This window comes from Carya illinoinensis, chromosome 5 (assembly GCF_018687715.1).
Source record: "Carya illinoinensis cultivar Pawnee chromosome 5, C.illinoinensisPawnee_v1, whole genome shotgun sequence".
Taxonomy (NCBI): Eukaryota; Viridiplantae; Streptophyta; class Magnoliopsida; order Fagales; family Juglandaceae; genus Carya; species Carya illinoinensis.
In genome coordinates this window covers 41,218,832-41,242,027 of record NC_056756.1, presented here as the reverse complement: position 1 = coordinate 41,242,027, position 23,196 = coordinate 41,218,832, and the positions used below count along the sequence as shown (strand labels likewise).

The 23,196-nt window shown below is 35.9% G+C and overlaps 2 protein-coding genes across 2 annotated transcripts; both read right to left on the bottom strand.

Moving 5' to 3' along the window:
* Positions 1 to 457: 457 nt before the first annotated feature.
* Positions 458 to 1,881, bottom strand: LOC122309947 (wall-associated receptor kinase 2-like). Its single transcript, XM_043123763.1, has 2 exons — positions 1,105 to 1,881; positions 458 to 694 (listed from the first exon to the last, which is right to left on the bottom strand). The coding sequence occupies exons 1-2, from the start codon at positions 1,721 to 1,723 to the stop codon at positions 498 to 500; spliced, it is 816 nt and encodes a 271-aa protein (XP_042979697.1). The 5' UTR covers positions 1,724 to 1,881; the 3' UTR covers positions 458 to 497.
* A 6,665-nt stretch (positions 1,882 to 8,546) lies between these two features.
* On the bottom strand, positions 8,547 to 20,705 carry LOC122309945 (wall-associated receptor kinase 2-like). Its single transcript, XM_043123760.1, has 3 exons — positions 19,722 to 20,705; positions 19,194 to 19,382; positions 8,547 to 9,964 (listed from the first exon to the last, which is right to left on the bottom strand). Exons 1-3 carry the CDS (start codon positions 20,596 to 20,598, stop codon positions 8,754 to 8,756), a joined length of 2,277 nt encoding a protein of 758 aa, XP_042979694.1. The 5' UTR covers positions 20,599 to 20,705; the 3' UTR covers positions 8,547 to 8,753.
* Between the last annotated feature and the right edge of the window lie 2,491 nt (positions 20,706 to 23,196).

The following is a 23,196-nucleotide window of genomic DNA, read 5'->3' as shown; positions in this document are numbered from 1 at the left end:
TTAATTTGTAGACTGTTGAGAGAGCGCGTTAAGAATATTGAAAGGTGTAATACCTGGGTTTTACATGACTTAAGTCCTGACATGAGCAACTCCCTTTATTTCCTTTTAATTTGTCTATGAGTACGCCATATTTTAAAAATAAAACAAAAAAATTAAACGAAACAGATCCATGCATTGATTACTTTTTGTTCAAAGTAGTAATTAAACTAGCATTAAGTGACTCTAATTCATCAATTTTTTGACTTGTGCACTTGCTTTTATACCAAGTACTGCTCTTGCTCTTGTTCTTACATTGTCAATGTCCATGCAGCTGGCAATCATGTTGACCAAAGGGGCCAATTAAATGCATGGATTGTGACTGTAAAACCAATTGGTATCTATCTATCTATAGGTGAATGGATTACTTAAATACCAATTATATAGTAGAAAAATATTGGTTTTAGAAAAGAATATAATACAATTATATATATATATATACACACACATTAATATTTTGCCTACTTACCGAGTGGAATAATGATATTAATCCTTGATCGGTTGGCCCCGGCTTTAAGTCTGCAACCTTTTCCGTTTATGATCTTCCCATCGCCTTCGTATCCGTCGAGGCACGTACATGTAAAATCCCCATCAATGTTGTTGCATCTTGATGTAGTAATATCGCAGGGATTCGGATATGCTTTGCACTCATTAATATCTGAAACACAGCAATAATACAATATTAATTAAGCTCGATGCTTCATTAGCAAACCAAACGCACATGATCATGAGTACTACTTTCGAACTTCGAACCCATTAAATATAAGGAAAATAACATAAGATTATCAAGCCGGCCCGCAATTTATAATTATTAGGAAATTGAAGAAATTAGCGCTTATACATCTACAGCATATCAAAACCAAGAGCAAGCATATAATAATTTGAAACTACTCAAATCTCAACAAAAGTTTCATGATTCTACGTAAAAGTTGTTTAGTTACTTCTTTTCGTTAGAAATAGTCATTTTGATTGCAAAATGATAGTCACAAAAATTCATTTTTCTTGTAATGAGTATTCCTTCAGATTTTGGAGAAGCTTTTGTTAGATGTGCAACTCATACGTACGTACCTTGGCAACCATGAGGGAGGTATGGGTTTCCTTCATAACCTTTGTTGAACTTGCAACGATACCCATCGACCCCTTTTGGGGGAGTAACACATGAGGTGTTCCCCCCACATACGTAATCTGACCTGTTCTGAGCAGTTCCACAGTTTTCATCACCGATTGCCCAATCAAAAACCATTGGATAGGTCTCATTCCCTTGCAGGCTTTCAAGATAACTAGAGGAGAAATTGAACATGTCATCCTCTTTAGCCACAAAAGCAAAGCTGCATGGATTGAAATCAGAGACATTTCTGTGATTGTTAAAGCTATAAGCTTTTAAATTCAAGTTCTTCAATCCAGTTGGGATGTCAACCTGGCAACACCCAATCCCATTGCAAGATCCATCTTCGACATTTGTACGACTTTTGCATATAGACACGGAGCCTATGGAGATGCTTTCATTGTTTCGGAAAGCATTGAGGTAGGAATAAGTGTCGCAGCCGATGGTGAGGAACTTGTTTTTGGTGTTGGAAATTGTGAAAGCCGGGTAGTTGATCGAGGGATTGTTGGTAGGCTCAACTAGCTCACCACTCTCGTAACACCGTTTGGCTATATACATCAAGATGTCAAGCTCGCCGTCCATGGAAATATTTTTGACAATCAAATTTTTACCGGCTATTAGTTCAGGAGGATGGCCGGACGAATCGTTACATCTTATCAAAAAATCACCATCTAGGGAGCAACCTTCAGTTGTACCAAATGGATATGGAATTTCAACATCTCCACACCGATCCTAACAGTAAGGCTTGGCTATTTGAAATTTATCTACAGCTGCAGTATCAGAATAACAGAATCACCTGCACATTCAGACAAATAACTGTGATGCCGAATATGCAACTCTGCCAACGCGACATCATGCTCCACGTCCATTTACAACCAACAGCAGAATATTCTTTCTGTACATAACCGTAGAGAATATTGTTACGTCCTCTGTCTCAAGTTATCAGAATTTATTTTTCCTTCCTTTAGTCGTGTATAAATGTAACCGAGATCACTGAATGAGATACTGAAGTTTTTTCTCAAGTTTTCTCTTATTCTAACTTGGTTATCAGAGCCTTTTCAGGACTCACGTCCGTCCTTCCTTTTCCAGGTCTCAATCTTTTTTTTTTCACCTGCTCTCATGGCTGAAATACCAGCAGCATCCCCTGTTACACCACCTTCCCTCTCCTCATTCTCTCACATCATCACTACCAAATTAACAAATGAAAATTATCTCATATGGAAAGTGCAAATCTCAGCCTACCTACGGGGTCAGGATCTTTACTCCTATGTTGATGGCACAAATGTTGCTCCTCCTCCTTTCTTACCTAATTCGTCTGCCTCAAACCCAAAAACCAACCCAGCTTTCACAACTTGGCAGCGGACCGATCAGCTTGTTCTGAGCGTCCTTTTTCTCTTCTCTCTCAGACGCCTTACTTGGTCATGTCCTGTCCTCTAGAACTTCTCGTGCTCTCTGGGTCTCCTTGGCCTCCATGTTTGCATCCCACTCTCAGGCTAAGGAATTTCAAATTCGTTTTCAACTCACAAATCTATCTAAGGGGGATCAAACCATGACTAATTATTTTGGCAAAGTTCGCTCCCTTGTTGATGCCTTAGCTACTACAGGTAATCACCTTCCCGATAAAGAAGTGGTCACCTACCTTCTCAATGGGTTAGGCTCCTCTTATGAAACCTTTATCACCTCTGTTACCACACGGGCAGAGCTCATTTCTTCCTCTGAATTACATCAACTGTTATTAATTCATGAAACTCGCACCTCTCATCAAAGGAGTACCAACTCCTCCCTTGAGCCTTCTGCCAATTTCAGTGTTGCTGCAAATAAGGATCAACGTGGACGTGGTTTTTTTCGCAATGGACGTCAAGGCCGTAGTAGAGGTCGTGCCTTCTACAACAATCGTGGGGGTCGCTCACCTGCACAACAGAGTACTTCACAGCAACAATATACCACTCATCGACCAACCTGCCAGGTCTGCAACAAGTCAGGCCATATAGCTCTTCAATGCAGATATCGATTTGATCATGCATATCAATTTGAAGCTCCACGATCCTTTTCTGCAAATTAAACAGCTCCAGACTCACTTTCTGACTCCTCTTGGTATCCTGACTCTGCTGCAACTCACCACATTACTAATGACTTTAATAACTTGAATGATTCCTCTGAACAGTATACTGGTAGTGACTCAATCCGTGTTGGAGATGGTTCTGGCATACCCATCCAAAAGTTCGGTGACTCTTGTCTATCCTCTTCTTCCTCTTCTTTCTTTCTTCGCAATTTATTGCATGTCCCAGATATTACCAAAAACTTAGTATCTGTCCTGCATTTTTGCATTGATAATTCTTGCTATTTTGAATTTCATTCTTCTCATTTCAATGTGAAGGACAACAAGACCAACAAGGTGCTCCTCACCGGGCCAACCCGTAATGGGCTCTACGTCTTTCCTCTCAAGCCAGTCTTGCCACAATCTCCTACTATCCATCTTGGTGAACGAACAACATTGGCTCAGTGGCACAGAAGGCTAGGCCACCCTTCCTTAACTCTTGTATCACGAGTTCTACATGAAAAATATTTACCAGTCTCTTCTCTTAAGTCAAATTTCTTTTGCTCTGAATGTCCTCTTGCTAAAGCCCATCAATTGTCTTTTTGTAATAGCCAGACCTCCTACACTCGACCCCTTCAGTTACTATGTGCTGATGTTTGGGGTCTAGCCCCACATGTTTCTCGGATGGGTTTCAAGTATTATGTTTCTTTTGTTGATCAATTCACGCGTTATACATGGCTATTTCCTCTCAAGTTTAAATCAGATGTTGTCACTGTGTTTACCACCTTTTTACCATATATTGAGAGGTTATTTAATTCAAAACTTATTACACTTCAAACGGATGGTGGAGGTGAATTTAAACCTTTAACTCAAATATGTCAAAAATTTGGTATTACACATCGCTTCTCATGTCCGCATACTCATCAACAAAATGGCCTTGTTGAGCGAAAACATCGACATATTGTCGAAACTGGCCTTGCCTTATTGGCCCATTCATCCTTACCATTTTCTTATTGGACCGATGCCTTTGAAACAGCAGTTTACTTGATTAATTTGTTACCCTCTCCTACCTTAAAAAACAAACACCTCATTTTCTTGTTTATAATTGTGAGCCGGATTATAAATTTCTAAAGGTATTTGGTTGTGAATGTTGGCCACACATTCGGCCCTATCTTTCCAACAAATTCAATTTCAAATCTGTTTCATGCCTTTTTCTGGGCTACAGCCCATCTCACAAAGGCTACAAATGCCTTGACTTAAACACAAATAGGCTCTACATCTCCAGGGACGTGATCTTCAATGAAGCATCATTTTCCTTTTTCAAAAAAACAACCCATTTCAACATCTGTTTCTGCACCTCCTCAAATCGTTCAGCTACCTATCATACAACCCTCTATTCTTGGACCTGGACCAAGCCCATCCACTTCAGTCAACTCTCCTTCAAGCTCGAGCTCATCCTCCTCAGATCACTCACGTTCCACTTCGTCCTCTTCATCACATTTGAACTCATCTTCCTCTACAAATCCTTCCAATATTCCCATCACTCATCCAGCTTCTTCCACATCACTCGTCCCACCACGATCACCAATTATTACCCGTACTCAGACTCACTCTGAAAGACCACGAATTTTTTCGGATGGCACCATACCCTACTCCTCTCGGTATTGTTTCACTACCTCTCTTACAGTTCTTGATGAACCCTCAAGTTTTTCTGCAGCAGTAAAGTTCTCTGAATGGTGGGATGCTATGCAACAAGAATTCACAGCATTACAACAGAACAAGACTTGGAGTCTAGTTCCCTCTACACCTACGGCAAATGTTCTTGGTTGTCGATGGATTTATCGCACCAAAACTCGAGCTGACGGATCCTTTGAGCGAAGGAAAGCGAGATTAGTCGCAAAGGGGTTTCACCAGCAACATGGACTGGATTACACTGAGACTTTTAGTCCAGTGGTGAAACCATCCACCATCCGATTGATCCTTTCCATAGCTGTTACATATTCATGGTCGCTACGGCAACTTGATATTCAAAATGCATTTTTACATGGTAGTTTAACTGATGATGTTTACATGCAACAACCTCAAGGTTTCGTAGATCCAGAATATCCAAACTACATTTGTAAGCTTCATAAAGCTATTTATGGGCTCAAACAAGCCCCAAGAGCATGGTTTGCTCAACTCTCTGCATGGTTACTGAATTACGGATTCGTATCATCTAAAGCAGACCCTTCTCTTTTCATTTTACATCATGCTAATGTGCACATTTTCTTCCTTGTGTATGTGGATGACATAGTCATCACTGCTTCTCAACAAACTGCCATTGAAGAGCTGATACATGACTTGGGCCGTGCCTTTCCAGTAAAAGACCTAGTCCGCCTCTCCTACTTTCTCGGCATTGAAGTTGATCATGCCCCCAGTGGTCTAATACTGTCTCAACGAAAATATATTCACTCCTTGCTGACCAGAAGCAACATGCTCCATGCTAAGCCAATTTCATCGCCCATGGCAGCCAGTCTAAAGTTGTCCAAATTCGACTCCCCTGCCTTTGAAGATGAAACCCTCTACCGAAGCATAGTTGGTGGGCTTCAGTATTTGTCCTTGACCAGACCGGATATCTCCTTCTCAGTGAATAAAATCTGTCAATTCATGCACTCACCAAAGACTACTCATTGGAGTGCAGTCAAAAGAGTACTTCGATACCTCAAAGGCACAATCAATTTTGGCTTAATATTTAAACCTCAGCATGCCTTACACCTTCAAACCTACTGTGATGCCGATTGGGGGGGTTGTCCTGATGATCGGAGATCGACTGGTGGCTTCTGCATTTATCTGGGTTCTCATTTAATTTCATGGAGCTCCAAAAAGCAAAACACAGTAGCACGCTCTTCCACTGAAGCAGAGTACAAGTCTCTTGCCTCCTCTGCTGCCGAAACAATATGGCTGCAAACTACGCTCTGTGATCTTGGCATCTCCCTCTCCAAAGCTCCCACGCTATGGTGTGACAATTTAGGAGCTAATTATCTCTCTGTAAACCCAGTTTTTCACTCCAAGACAAATCATATGGACATAGACTTTCACTTCGTCAGAGATCGTGTAGCTGCAAAACTGTTAAACGTCTCCTTCTACAGCTCAAATGATCAGATTGCAGATGTTTTGACAAAGCCACTAGTTGCAAAAAAAATTCATCGTTTTTGGTCGAGTCTCAACGTAGTAAACACTCCCTTGGACTCGAGGGGGCATATCAGAATAACATAATCACCTGCACATTCAGACAAATAACTGTGATGCCGAATATGCAACTCTGCCAACGTGACATCATGCTCCACGTCCATTTACAACCAACAGCATAATATTCTTTCTGTACATAACCGTAGAGAATATTGTTACGTCCTCTGTCTCAAGTTATCAAAATTTATTTTTCCTTCCTTTAGTCGTGTATAAATGTAACCGAGATCACTGAATGAGACACTGAAGTTTTTTTCTCTAGTTTTCTCTTATTCTAACTTGCAACACCCATTTCCGACAGCATCACAGCAACACATATCACTAATTCCAAGAACCTCCTACGCAAACCCATTGTTTTTTCAAGAAAATCTTCGCTTCTCAAAGTTTTTGTTTTGGTCTCTTGCAAGACTTCACATAGATGCTGGTCTTTTATAGGCAAGGATCGATTGGGGGCATAAAGGAAAATTCCAAATAGAGTACTGGACCATATATATTAATATAGTTATGGAAAAGTTTTTAGAATATCAATTAATATTCTGGTTCCGCCAGTGTGGAAGGAATCATGCCGCGTGTTGAATACGTAAATATATTATTTCTGAGAAAGAAAACCCAGTCCGCGTCCCAGTGATCATTGATATTTGTCGAATGTGTAAAACTTATCGGCTGCAGAAGGGGGCCTGCACGGGCCGTGGGCCGTGATCGATGTGGACTTAAGTGAAAAAAGAAGAATGGTCAATATATAAAAGAAATATTTATTAATATTCAAAATAGCACAATTATATTTAAATTCACTAATTACTAGCTATAATTTAATGATCCAAGGCATGCAAGAAGGATTAAGCTTAATAATTATAATAATTAATGGTGCGTTCTCACTTTTTATTATTATTATTTAGGTACTCAAAAATTGTTAATTGAATAATTAACTGTACCTTAAAATTCTAATTTTATCTTAATTTCATATATATATATAATTAATTACATTTGGAAGATTTTATAACCCCTTTGTATAATTTTAGTATTTCTGATATGTCCGTTCGAATGTAAATAAAAACGTTTGAACAGTATTCAGCATTCGAACACACGTTCGAACGTAATCACACAAAATTGTAAAATAACGTTCGAACGTTATGTAAAACGGCACATCACAAACCGTCACTAAAAAATACGCTTATACAGTAAACTGTCACCATATGTATTCTATGACGCACATTTCGTGACGGTGAGGGTGACGGTTTATAATCATCACCTAATGTATTTCGTGACGTTTTTTCCATTTCTTATGACAGTTTCGTCTGTCACTAAATCTAAATTTTGTTGTAGTGTGTTGTAGTTATGCTGATTTACCGTCTCAATATAGCTCAATACTATCAATATGTAATCTAACAGCTCAGCATCATCTGACTCAGATCCTCCTCCATCACATCTCCTAATAATGAACAAACTTCCGGATTAATCTTGATTTTTTAATTTACTTGTTCAATATTAGTTAATTAGTTAGGGCATTCTATGATGTTATTTTCATTTAATTAATCACATTGGAATATTTTCCACTTTGCATAACTCAAACAATTAATTTGGTTGTGACTAGGACATAACCTATTGGATAGCAATTTCCTATTTCATACCGCGAGTCCATATATAGATATTATAATATAATATAAGGTCGTAGCCGTGTATGACCGAAACATATTGGAGACTGGATCAAAGCCGGATATGCTCGATCGATCGATAGGGTGGGTGGCATATATATGACCATGTAGTATTAATTATTTCAATTTCACATCCCTTCATATTGCATGCATGTATATGTGTGAATTTAATTTTTTAAGAATCCAATTGCTTGTGTACGTACGCAATATATAATATAAATATTCGATTATGGATGATTGAATCCGGCTGTATCTCCATGCTTAAAATTTATATTTCATTTCATCGGGAGAAGGAAATTCACCAGTTTGCAGGTAATGTTCCAAATCATGTGACATAACAATCCTTAGTGAACGTAGCCGTACGTAAATTGGGAGGAATCTTGCCTAATCCATGGGGCAATATCAAGGACAACAAAATGAGCAGAAAAAAAAAAAAAATGAGAACCTGTTGGTAATGAATTAGCTAGCCTTATTATAGAAAAGAGAAGGCAGGCATGCGGCAAGAAGACTGAGCCGTAACACATGAAAAAACAGGAGAGATAAACATATTGGCCCAAGAAGACTAAGACATAGCACATGATGCTCAAGTTATATATAGTACATGAAAAAATAGGAGAGATCTACATATATCTAAATCTAATAAAGTTCATTGATCAATCAATGAAGATATATCGATTGATCACCGTGGACTAGCTCATCATCTGCCATCATCTAATGGTTTCACGACTTCATTCCTCATACTCTCAAACGCAATTGTTGTGATCGTAGAAGAACCATTGTTGATATCAATGTTGAAAGAGTGTGTAGGTGCCCCGAGCAAGTATTCAGTCTCTTCTGTATAGAGATTAGCCTTTACCCACGGATGTTTTTCCATAGTTCTCAATCCTTCTAGTTCCATTGCCACTTCCTTCATAGTTGGCCTATCCTCCCCTTTTACACTTAAGCACCATTTTGCAACATTAGCAACTTCATCTATCGCATTAATATTGCCGTCATTGACAATTTGATCGTCAAGAATTTGATGCAAGCGATCCTCTTTTATTGCAGAGTTAAAGAACATTGCCAAACTTCTATCCTTTTCAGGCCTAGCAAAACAAAGGGCTTTCTTACCTGTCAATAACTCTGCCATAACAACACCAAAACTGTAGACATCACTTTTTTCTGTAAGTTGGTTACTATAAAAGTATTCTGGATCTAAATATCCAAAGGTTCCCTTCACCAATGTAGATAATTCTATTTGATCAAGAGGGACCAAAATTGAAGTTCCAAAGTCTGCCACTTTTGCTGAATAGTTATCATCTAAAAGTATATTTGCAGGTTTCACATCCCTGTGTATAATCGGCACGGAAGTTGAAGAATGCAAGTATGCAAGTGCCCCTGCAGTTTCTGATGCTATCTTCAAGCGTTTTTCCCATGAGAGCGAGGATGATAGGTTTTTATCATGAATGTGACTAGAAAGAGTCCCATTTGTGATGAATTCATAAACTAGTAAAGGCACTTCTGTTTCTAGACAACAACCTAACATCCTAACCACATTTCTATGGTTAATTTGGGTAAGCACAATAACTTCATTGATGAATTGCTCAATTTGACTCTGATCACAAAGTTTTGATTTTTTAATGGCAACAACTTTGTTGACTGGTAAGTCTCCTCTATAAACAGTTCCATAACTTCCTTGCCCAAGGATTCTTCTCTCATCATAATTGTTGGTAGCATTTTCAAGTTCTTCAGCACTAAATATTTTGGCAGTCTCTGTCAAAGTGCTATAATTCGAGAGTTTTTGTTGTAACAATAATCCACCATTTTGTTCGAAGAATTTCTCTTTTAACTTGATCAGTTTTCTTCTTTTAAGTCCACAATATATTGAAGAACCTCCTACAAACAACCCTAAGAGTCCAATGCTGATAGCTGCACGTACATACTCAAACATGTTATCTTTGTTTCCACAAACCGTTCAACAAAGGCATTACTGCCAAATCAAATAGATATAAAGGTAACTAGCTCGATCGGTCAAGACTTGAGTTAGAGACTATCACTGAAACTCTAGCATAGATTCTATATATGTATAATGCAGTCCAATTTGTGTAAATACAGATTTGGTAAATATTAATATTAGTGTTTTAAAAAAATCATAAAATGGAAAGAATAAATAAATAAATTTTAAAAAATAAAAATAAAAAATACATTGTAAGGCGCAACTCCTTAATTTATTTCCTTTTTGTCTATGACACCATATTTCAGAAAGAAAAAAGAAAAAAGATAATGAAACAGAGCATGGGATTGATTACTTTTTGTTCAAAGTAATAATTAAACTAGCATTAGGTTCTGTTAGGTAGAGAGAGACATCACGTACACATGTATACACGAATTAAAATTTTAGGGCTTGGGCGTGCGATTCGATCCGCTTCTATATATATATATATTCTAGTTTCTAAAGTTTTGAGCAGGAACCAAAGGGACTCTAATTCATTAATTCTTGAGTTGTGCTCTTACTTTTATATCAGGTGATCTTAAATCTAAACGTTTAAATTAAGAGCAGTAATACTTACAGTTGTGAGTATGCAAGCGTCGCACAATCATTTTGAAAAAAGTGAATAAATACCAGACATATGAAAAGAAAATTAATTTTTTAATAGTGAACTTCACTCTTTTTCAAAACGACTGCATAACACTTACACACTTCAAGACTGTATATATATAGCATTACTCTAAAATTAATAACAATTTAAAATATTTAATTAATTGAGTTTTTTTTTTTTTTCTTTTTTACGGATAGTTGTAGATATCTTAATTGCTAGATCATCTTATTCTAATTATGATCGTTGTCATCAACTAGTAATTTAAAAGGTAAGTATATCAATGTCCAAGCAGCTGGCAGCAACGTTGACCAAAGAGGCCAATGGCTGCTGACAACCATCATGCATTGACCAAGTAGGCCGGGATCAAAATCCTAATTAATAATTGGTATCTATATAAATATATATCTCTATCTATAATAATAAGCGCCTATCGCGCTTCTACAGGAATGAACAGGAATGAGCAGTGAATTGTTGCGTTCCGTTTTTTCCTTCCGTTTTTATTGCATAGTTACTTTTTTAACCTTTTATTTTCTTCCTTTGTGTCCGTTTATATAAGGATTTTTTGGTCTTTAGTAACTGTGTCAGAAGGTTGGCTGCTTTATATTTTTCTTCCTACTTTTCTATTTTTCTCGATTCTTCTTCTCTTTGTCTCTCTCTTCTCTCATATCTCTCTCTCTCTCTCTCTCTGAAGCTCACGAACCCAGCTCTCTGCCAAAGCTTCAAGATCCACTCCACCCCACCGGTTTTGGTCGGCAAGAGGTAGGGGAAGAAGCTGTGAAGAGATAGTGGCCGGAGGTGGTGCGACGGCGCCGAAATCGGTGAAAAACCGTATGGCTTGGAGGAGCTCGTGGTGGCTAACGGTGGCTCGGATGGAGGTGAAACTTGGTGGGGATCTTCACCGGTGAGAGGGGAAGAAAACTGGGTGGGTGGTGTAGGCCACGCCGCCGGAGAGCAGCGGTTGTGAGCTGCGAAAGCAACCGGCGACAGGGGAGAAAAAACAGGCAGGTGCTGTGACTTCCAGGGGCTCGTGGCGGCTAACGGCTGGTCCGATGGCTCTGAAAATTGGTGGGGATGATCTCTGGTAGGAGGGGAAGAGAATGGTGGGGGTGGTGTATAACACAGCCTCCGGACGGCGGCGGTTCTGGGCTGCGAAAGCAACCGGCGACAAGGGAGAAAAAACAGGCAGGTGCCGTGACTTCCAGGGGCTCGTGGCGGCTAACGGCTGGTCCGATGGCTCTGAAAATTGGTGGGGATGATCTCTGGTAGGATGGGAAGATAATGGTGGGGGTGGTGTATAACACAGCCTCCGGATGGCGGCGGTTCTGGGCTGCGAAAGCAACCGGCGACAGGGGAGAAAAAACAGGCAGGTGCCATGACTTCCAGGGGCTCGTGGCAGCTAACGGCTGGTCCGATGGCTCTGAAAATTGGTGGGGATGATCTTTGGTAGGAGGGGAAGAGAATGGTGGGGGTGGTGTATAACACAGCCTCCGGACGGCGGCGTACCGGGCGGTCAAAGGGGCGACGATGAAATGGAAATGAGAAAAAACAGGCAGGTGCCGTGACTTCCAGGGGCTCGTGGTGGCTAACGGCTGGTCCGATGGCTCTGAAAATTGGTGGGGATGATCTATGGTAGGAGGGGAAGAGAATGGTGGGGGTGGTGTATAACACAGCCTCCGGACGGCGGCGGTTGTGGGCTGCGAAAGCAACCGGCGACAGAGGAGAAAAAACAGGCAGGTGCCGTGACTTCCAGGGGCTCGTGGCGGCTAACGGCTGGTCCGATGGCTCTGAAAATTGGTGGGGATGATCTCTACTAGGAGGGGAAGAGAATGGTGGGGGTGGTGTATAACACAGCCTCCAGACGGCGGCGTACCGGGCGGTCAAAGGGGTGACGATGAAATGGAAAGGAGAACTGTGTGTGTGTGTGTGTTTAACCCGTATCATGTGCATTAAAGCCTTGAACGTTTTTCTCCTTCATCCTTATATATTATTGTGATGATCTATAGAAATACAATAATGATTTGAAGACCCACTACCGGGGTTAGTATTGAACAGTATTAGAACTTTATATGCAATTCCTCCTCCTTGTATATTTATATATAGTTAGTTAGGTTCTCCTAATTTTCTTTTCTCATTTTCTAAAAGATGTAAATTATATTTTATTCTCTCAAATAAGGCTGATCTTTATTTTAAGATATTTGAGGTAGAAGACTGACATGATTTTTTAGGCTAAGCAAGTACAGTTAGGGATTATTTTTATGAGCAATGATGCAAGTATAAATTTTTTTATAATTCTTTATATATTATTTTAAATTGAAAGTATTTTTATAAAAAGCGATGCTATTTTTATTGGTTATTTTATAAAATCATATCTTATTTAAAATAGAATTACATAAAAAAACATTTTGAAAAAAATCATGTGTATCATTTTTTTTTAATAAGATCCCAAGAATGATTAAGATTTAGATGTAGTGGTGAAGTTGTTGGTGATTTTAACAAAAGATTATCGAGATGATTAGGAGTAAACAGTGGTTGTGATTAGGAGTAAACAGTGATCACGGAGGATTCACCTCATTGTATTTCTTGGTTATTATAATGAAATGGCGGTATTATCTTTTCTAATAATAAAAAAATATATCTATGACGTAGATCATGTCTCGAAGGCCACTTCTCTATTATATTATTACCCATTGTCCACCAAATTTTTGGGAATTAACATAATTTGGGAAACAAATCTAATGCAAGATCTCTCATTTTTGTCATTTAATGCAACATCACTATGACCAAAATCATTCTTTAATGTTAGTTGATTGCTACGTACTATATCGAAAGTAACCTTTAGTCTATGATTAAATTTCAAACCATGTGACAATGAAACTATTCTGGAGTTGATGCCATGTGAAGATGCTTTGTTCGGTTGCCGAGTCTAATCGCATCTTCTCACTTATTTTATTTTATTTGATGACAGAGAGCATCAATAGCTGGCACACACCCATGCATTTTAAATTATTGAATTAAGTTTTAATATATCAAGTTTTAATATATCGAAAGTTATAATCTATTACTTTAATATAATATTATTTTGTAAAGTGAGATATTTCTCAGGGACAGCAACACAATTACTCACTTACTTGTAAAAGATATTTTTACCATTTCTAAACTCATCGTAATCACGGAGGATTCACCTCATTGTATTTCTTGGTTATTATAATGAAATGGCGGTATTATCTTTTCTAATAATAAAAAAATATATCTATGACGTAGATCATGTCTCGAAGGCCACTTCTCTATTATATTATTACCCATTGTCCACCAAATTTTGGGAATTAACATAATTTGGGAAACAAATCTAATGCAAGATCTCTCATTTTTGTCATTTAATGCAACATCACTATGACCAAAATCATTCTTTAATGTTAGTTGATTGCTGCGTACTACTTTCTACTTTCAACATCAAGTTTACTTTCTACTTTCAAAAGGTATATTTTTCACTCTCAAATAATTTGAAAATTTATATTTTGCATTCCCAAAAAGTCCATTGTTGAATTGAAAAATGTTTCAACAATCTTATTTATAAAATTAAACTTATAAATTAACATAGTTTAATAGTGTATGTTAAATTGTAAAAGTACTTTTATTATAAAATAGATTTAATATATCATATAAAAGTATATTATTTTATAAATTTTTTTTTATGAAATCTTTTTATAATTGTAACATTTTTCTTTACAATTACACTTTCAAGTAATAGAAAAAAAAAATTAAGTAACGTGGTATAACCTTGTATATATATATATCTTATATTTACATCAGATCAAAAACAGTTTTACAAATTGCCTTCTAAACAAGTTGATTCACATGAATCACCAAAAAGCAAAACCGAAAACCGCTTTAAGGACTCCTGGTTTTCATTTGGTGGGAGGAAATCCACTTCTCAGCACAAATACATTGCATGTGGATTTCCCTTGTGTGTATTGTCACGTACACAAACCTCCCACATTCCTCTCACGAAATAAAACTGTTCTCCATTTACCCACCCCGACTCCTATCATTTCGCTCCTCACCTTGTCTTTCCTCTCACTTATTTTCTCTACTTTTTTTTTTGCCATATCTCATAGAATTTACATGTGGGTTTCCGTTTTTGTTGATAAAGCTCTGTAAGAATAGATTTTGGTCGTTGTCTTCTTTGGTTTTCTCTTTTTTGCTCTGTTTGGAGGGTTTTCTGATGGAAAACGGTGCGGATTCGACCTCCTGGGATTTTTTCAGCTGTACCCATGTCTAACATCTTCGGTTTCAGTGGTAAACTCTCGATTGCTTTAAAAAAACATAAATGATATACTTTAAGTGTTCTTCTAAATAACATACTCAGCAAAGAATTCATCAAAATTAAACTGTTAACATCTCTCTCTCTCTCTCTCTCTCTCTCTCTCTCTCTCTCTCTCTCTCTCTCTCTCTCTCTCTCTCTCTCTCTCTCTCTTTCAACAAAAACGGTGACCCTCTGTTTTAGACCAGACAACTCTGATCCGTAAGATTTTTACAGGTCTTCTGTAGCTGTCAGGCGCCGCAGCTATGATACTACATCGCTCTTCTGTATCTGTTAGGCGCCGCAGCTATGATGCTACATCTCTTATCTCTTGTAGAGAGATGCTTCACGAAAGATGTTATGAAGCAATAGAGTGATACTTTGTCATAATTTTCTCTATAAAAGAATTATTCAGTTCATCTTCTTTCGCATCTCATCTTCTTCACTTTTCTAAATTTAGTCTGCATTCTTACTCTGTAATCTCTTTCTGCTTTCTCACTTTGCAATGGCTCAGCAATCTTCCCATCACCAATATATGAGGTATTCTGCACCTCGTTCACCAGTTGTTTCTGCTTCTTCTTCTTCCGTTGGTGCTATAATGCAATCCAATAATGATCTGACTAATAAGTCAGATAATGAAATTATCTACGACCTTGTGAGTCTCGGTACCCGATACTCATCAACTCTTGTCGCATATTCTCAGCGACTACAATCTAGGACTGGTGGGGTTGACAAACTCCACGAGAGTATTTTTATCCTTCAGCTGCTTCTTATGGAGTCCAACATGAAGATAGAAGCAGTAAAGCGAGAGAACAGAGATTTAAAATCTTTGCTTAACTCTTCTTTTCGAGTGGCTACTCCTTTAGATAGGAAAGACATGCAGATTTTTGAAGAGCAAGAGCGTTTAAAGATTGAGGCAAAGAGCCTTAAATTTTTGTAATTTTACTTTGTGATAATAAAATAATATTTCACAAATATTCATATTTGTGTTTCTATCTTCTGTTAGATCTTCTGTGTGTTCCATTTTATTTCTCCTTTAATAATGCACAATTTCTTATAAAACCGTAATATGAATCTGAAATACTAATTATATTTAAGAGATGGTATTTTAGATCTAATAATTTCATTCATCTCCTCCATGAATATTCTCTAAATCCCAACTGAAGCTTCTCATTTTACAAATTTTGTTAGTTACAGTTCACTTGTAAAATCTTTGCTTGTTATTTGGAAAAATTCCACAGGATCAAGATATCAACAATCGTGACAGCGCTGCTGCTCTCCTTCTAAACAGGTTGATTCACATGAATAACCTCAGTTGCTTCAGTATACTGAATGAGATGTACTTATTTCTTATGTTCTTTATTTTAGGGCATTTCACCCCTCTTATCTGCTGTTGAGCGGTGCATAGTGGTGTTGCTGATTACTATTATTTACTTTCATGGGAAGGTTTTACATTTATATTTTGCCTCCACTAAGCAAACGTCCCTTGGAGTGGCTCGGGAAAAAATATTTATAATTTATTTTTTTTGGCACCGATGATGATCATCGAATATTGATGATTTTCTTCTTTCTACTTTTGACTTTTAAGACACCTTTCGTTGGATAATTTGCTTTGTCGTTTATTATTTTTCAAGCTTTTTGCAGACATGTGGGATAAACTAATTTTTAGGAATGAGTCATGCGTTCTTATCGCTAAAAAATACTATTTCCTACTAATTTACGAATCTATCATTGTAGTGTGGAGACACTCTCAATCTATTGTGCTTTCTATTTATCCCGTGATAATATATTATGGAGTATAATATAGGAAGTGGGTAGGGTCGGTTGCAAGGGTTGTGGGATCCTTTTCCTTATCTTACATTTCTTTCCTGTTTCAAAGTAAAAAATATAAAAGCAATTTGCCCAAAGTTTGACAATAATGCTTCTCCAATGAAAGCAACCACTCACCTACTCTCTCTCTCTCTCTAGATTGCTTGTGAGGTATGAATTCAATTTCGTTAAGTTTGCCTACGCCATACGGAATCAGAAATTCTAATTGGATAGCTGGGAAAGATTAGATGTGTACAGTATTGCATATTAATATATGTTATAATTAGATTATCATTCCCCAACTCGCATCAAATATATTTAATTATAATAATATAATATAATTTTGTATGATTTCTCATTTATCATCATGTCTTTAATGCTCCAATGGTCGATGTAGCATCAGTTGTCAATTGCATATATATATATATATGCATATTTATATATAGTTAGTTAGGTTCTCCTATTTTTTTTTTGTCATTTTTTATATGATGTAAATTATATTTTATTCTCTCAAATAAGACTGGAAATTTTGGTAAGAGTAGGCATGCATGCTGTTTCAGCTTAAAGAAATGGCCAGTGATGATTCTCGAAAGCATAACCGGCCAATAAAGAAAAATATATATGCAAGTTGATTTGTAAGCATTTCTTCATTCTTTTGGACATGGTAAAAAGTATCGAATTGATCATAAATTGATTCGATCATCTTCGTTAGGAATTCATGTTAATTTAATTCCTATTATATTGATCTATTTTTTATCGATAGAATTGAAGATAATTAGTGTGTGAGATTTTACATTGTTTAAAAATGAGAAATTCTTATTCTTAAAAACAAAGTAAATAATAAATATATGTATGATGAGTTTCATCTTTTATTAATTAACATCGCGCTCGTCATTACCGCGACCCCATTTTCATTCTTTTCACTTAAAGAGGTGCATTATTTTCCAATTTTTTAAAATAATGCATGTTGATGTTCTATTATCTCTTCTATTTTTTTTTTTTGAAAAAGTATTTATCTATAAAAATATCTAAATTCACAAATTTATAAACTTCAGCTTTAACTTAAATCTATTTTATAATACCATCACTTTACGTACCTCACCACTTATTATATAGCAATTAATAAAATAATAATAATAATAGTATAGTAGTAGTACTAGAGATAGGTAGGCGTGGAAAGCATGATAATGAGCCGCTCATTAATTGAATGTGTTAGGAGGAGTATGGACTCTGGACCCCAAGAAAAAGTAATTATAAGGATCATGACAATTAAAAATAAAATACAAAAAAAAAAACCAGAAAAGAAGAGGTAAAAGATCCAAGAATGAGGAGTATATTTACGAAAAATGCCTTAACGTACCATCCCTCTCTTGAAATTGAAACCGAGGCAGTGGGAAAATTAAATTTAAGAGATGGGTACCACTTAATTTTGTTGTTAAGCGAAAGCTAGCACATGAATCATAGACGTGAGGGACTCGAAGTTAGGATCAGGTTGATCATGCAAGTGGTGCTTGCTGTCTTAAGGAAATAGTAACTGATAAGAAAATTCCACGAAGTAAATCATGTCAATATTGATGATGATAATATATATTATATAATATTTTATCTAAAATAGTAACGTAAACTTTTCTTCGACAACAAAAATGCACATGCATGTGGGACCCTACCGAAATACTATTGGGAATGATGATAATATATATTATATAATATTTTATCTAAAATAGTAACGTAAACTTTTCTTCGACAACAAAAATGCACATGCATGTGGGACCCTACCGAAATACTATTAGGAGCGATATAAGAGAGAGAGAGTCTGAAGCTGTAAGGTTGAAAGAGACTGAGATAAAAAAATGTGGAAGAAGGCCGAAAGGAATACTATAAGCAAGAAAATGAGAGGCAAGTCAGACAAACAAAAAAACACTATAAGCAGGAAAATGAGAGGGAAGTCAGACAAACAAAAAATAAGCGATTTTAACGGAGATGGATTAAGTATTATTATTAGAGAGAGAAAGACAGAGACAGACAGAGAGAGAGACAATGTGAAAATATAATTTTGGGTTTATGCAATTTCTCAATCTATTATTATTGTAGAAAATAACTTGTTATGTTCCAATTTCTCATACATACAGTTGTTTTAATACAATTGCTGTATTTTTCTTTTATACTATTATTTACTTTCATGAAAAAGTTTTACATTTATAATCTGCCTCCATTACGCAAACGTCCCTTGGACGTTTTAATTCTACTAGTAAATATATAAATATATATATATATATATATTTATATGTATGTTTGTGTGCGCGTGAGAGAGAGAGAGTTCAGACCGGCCCAACCATCCATGTAATTAGAGAATAGATTAATTACCAAATAGTAGAAAAATATTTAAAAAGAAAACAGAAAAAATGGAATATAACACAATTAAATATACAATATTATTCGACATACTTACCGAGTGAAATAATGATATTGATCCTTGATTGGTTGGCCCCGGCTTTAAGTATGCAACCTGTTCCGTTTATGATTTTCCCATCTCCTTCGTATCCTTCAAGGCAAATACATGTAAAACTCCCGTCGGTGTTGTTGCATTTTGATGTAGTAGTATTGCAAAGTTTCGGATCTGCTTCGCACTCATTAATATCTGAAACACAACAATAATATATACAAAATTAATTAAGATCGATGCTTAGCAAACCAAAAGACATGGTCATGAGTACACCGCGTATACGTTCGAACTTCGAACCCATTAAATTTTAGGAAAATAACCTAAAATTATCGATCCAGCCCCGCAATTTATAATTAGGAAACTGAAGAAAGTATATACATATATAGATAATCAAAACCAAGATCACCATGCATATAATTATTTGAATCAGCTCAAATCTCAACAAAAGTTTCATTCTATATAAAAGTTGTTTAGTATTGCTTCAGATTTTGCAGAAGCTTTCGTTAGATGCATGTGCAACTCATACGAACGCACCTTGGCAACCATGAGGGAGGTATGGGTTTCCTTCATAACCTTCTTTGCACTTGCAACGATACCCATCGACCCCTTCTGGGGGAGTAACACATGAGGTGTTATTCCCACATACGTAATCTGACTTGTTCTGAGCAGTTTCACAGTTTTCATCACCGATTGCCCAATCAAAAACCATTGGATAGGTCTCATTCCCTTGCAGGCTTTCAAGATAACTAGAGAAGAAATTGAACATGTCATCCTCTTTAGCCACAAAAGCAAAGCTGCATGGATTGAAATCAGAGACATATGTGTGATTGTAATAGCTACGAGCTTCCAAAGTCAAGTTCTTCAATCCCGTTGGGATGTCAACCTGGCAACACCCAATCCCAGTGCAAGATCCATCTTCGACATTTTTACGACTTTTGCATATAGACATGCAGCCTATGGAGAAGCTTTCATCGTTTCGGAAAGCATTGAGGTAGGCATAAGTGTCGCAGCCGATGGTGACGAACTTATTTTTGGTGTTGGAAATTGTGAAAGCCGGGTAGTTGATCCAGGGGTAGTTAGGCTCAAGTGGAAAACCATTCTCGTAACACTGTTTGGCTATATACATCAAGATGTCAAGCTCGCCGTCCATGGAGATATTTTTGACAATCAAATTTGCACCGGCTATTAGTTCAGGGGGATGGCCGGTCGAGTCGTTACATCTTATCAAAAAATCACCATCTAGGGAGCAACCTTCAGTTGTACCAAATGGATATGGAATTTCAACATCTCCACACCGATCCTGACAATAAGGCTTGGCTATTTGAAACTTATCTACAGCTGCAGCACCCATTTCCGACAGTATCACAGCAACACAAATCACTAATTCCAAGAACATCCTACGCAAACTCATTGTTTTTTCAAGAAAATCTTCGCTTCTCAAAGTTTTTGTTTTGGTCTTTTGCAAGACTTCACATAGATGCTGGTCATTTTATAGGCTAGGATCGATGGGGGTATAAAGGAAAATTCAAAATAGAGTACTGGACCATATATATTAATATTAGAGTTATTGAAAACAATTTAGAATATCAATTAATATTATTTTATGTTAGATGATGTGGAAGCAGGAAAGGAAGTACTAATTAAGGCCACCCAAAAATTTTTAAAATTTTGATAAAAATTAAATTTTGAAAGACTCTTTTATAAGGTACTAGACTATATAAAAATTAGTTATATTTGGCCTCCCTGAATTTTTTGTTTTAACTTCCCCCTCCCAAAATTTTTAACTTGTTTTGTCAATACAATCACTTTTATTTGCGTAGTCTCTACACACTGCACTTTTGAAAGAGTTTTTATTTTTATAAGATAGATTATATAAAAATTTGTATTTGGCCCCCCTAATTTTATTTTTTAACTTGGCCTCCCAAAGCTTTTCATAATTTGATAACACTTAAATTTTGAAAGACTAATTTTTTTTGTAAGATATATTTTCTGGTTCCGGCCGCGAGGATGGCACCATGCCGCATGTTGAATACGTAAATATATTATTTCTAAGAAAAAGACCCAGTCCGCGGCCCAATGATCATTGATATTTGTTGAATTACGTGATCGATGTGGACTTTAAGTGAAAAAAGAACGGTCAATATATAAGAGAAATATTTATTAGTGTTCAAAATAGCACAATTATATTTAAATTCACTAATTACTAGCTATAATTTAATGATCCAAGGCATACAAGAAGGTTTAAGCTTAAGAGATTTTAACAATTAATGGTGCTTTCTCACTTTTTTTATTATTATTTAGGTACTCAAAAATTCATTAATAAAAATGAAGTGTTGATAAAAATTAATTGCAATAATTTTTCATCGTTAGTCAACCATTGAAATTTCTCGGTGAATGGTAACGAAATTTTTTTCCTCACTAATGGTCTATTTTTGCAAGGACTTTTATTGTTGCTATTTGAAATTATTTTCCTTGCTAATGTCTTCTTCTTTTTTTTTTAAAGGGCAATTGTTATCATTATTATTAATACTCTCTACAGACAAACGTCTAAGAGATAATACTTTCTGTCTAATAGAGACTCAACATCACCTTTCATATAAAGAGATAACTCAATCTCTACGAACATATATCCAAGAGACAAACTCTTTTTTTATTTTAATTAATAATAAAGAACCCAAAAAGAAAAACAATAATTAAGATAGATCCAAGAGATGAACTTCCTATTAACATGCTTAGCCGTTGCTATTACTTATTTTATTTTCAGCAAATACATTATCGTAATATCACTAAAGACCGTATTTGTAGTGGCAAGTTCATACATGATAAATAAATATATATATATAGGTACAATTAATGGTGATGTGAAGTCCTTGACAACACAATAGGTACAGCTAAATTTTCTTAAAGAGTAATAATTTAGTTTGTGAACGCAACCCATCTTGGAGACTAGATCAAAGTCGTAATTTAATTTCACATCCGTCCCTATCTATTGCATGCATGATCCTACCATTAATCAATCATCCATAATTGAAAAAGTCACATTACATATATAAGCAATTGGATGCATGCTTAATATATATATATATATATATATATAGGGACTACTAAAGCCACCGCTGGAGCTACAGCTAGGCTTCTTTTATTTTTTCACATCATTTTTTAATGTTTTTTAATATTTAAAAAAAATTACAATTATATTAAATAATTTTTTCTTAATCACTAAGAAAAATAAATAAAAAATAAAAAAAGTTGGTAGCTGTAGCTCCCAACAGGATCCAATCATTAATCAATCATCCATAATTGAAAAAGTCACATTACTTATATAAGCAATTGGATGCATGCTTAATATATATATATATATATATATATATGGGGACTGCTAGAGGTACGGAGCTCTGCTAGGCTTTTTTTTTTTTTTTCTACATCATTTTTTAATATTTAAAAAAAATTAGAAGAAAAATTTACAATAATATTAAAAAAAAAAATTAATCACTAAAAAATAAAAAATAAAAATAAAAATTAAAAAGCTGGGAGTTGTAGCTCCCAACCCGATCCTAACATTTTCCTATATATATACACACACGCAAACACATGCATGATGCATCATACGCGTATGCATCATAGTCAATCATAGTCAATTGTCATATCACCGTGAATCATCAGTGGGCTGGACTGACATTATACTTTTTCAAAGCCGGATATGTTTAATATTTTAATTTTGAATAATTCTATTCTTTATATTAGGTATCATTTTTAATTTTACATCTCTTTATATTTCAAGTCATGTGTGTATATAATATATATATGAACAATTTTAATTAAAATTCACTACATCATACACCATTCAAATAATATAATTTGAATATATATATAGTTAGATGAGTTATGATATTTTTAAATTGGTCTATAGAGCACACTATTCACATAACTTAATTTGATTCATAATATTCAAATTTTAAAATTTATACTTCAAATCAAATTATGTCATATAATCTACACATTGGCTTGA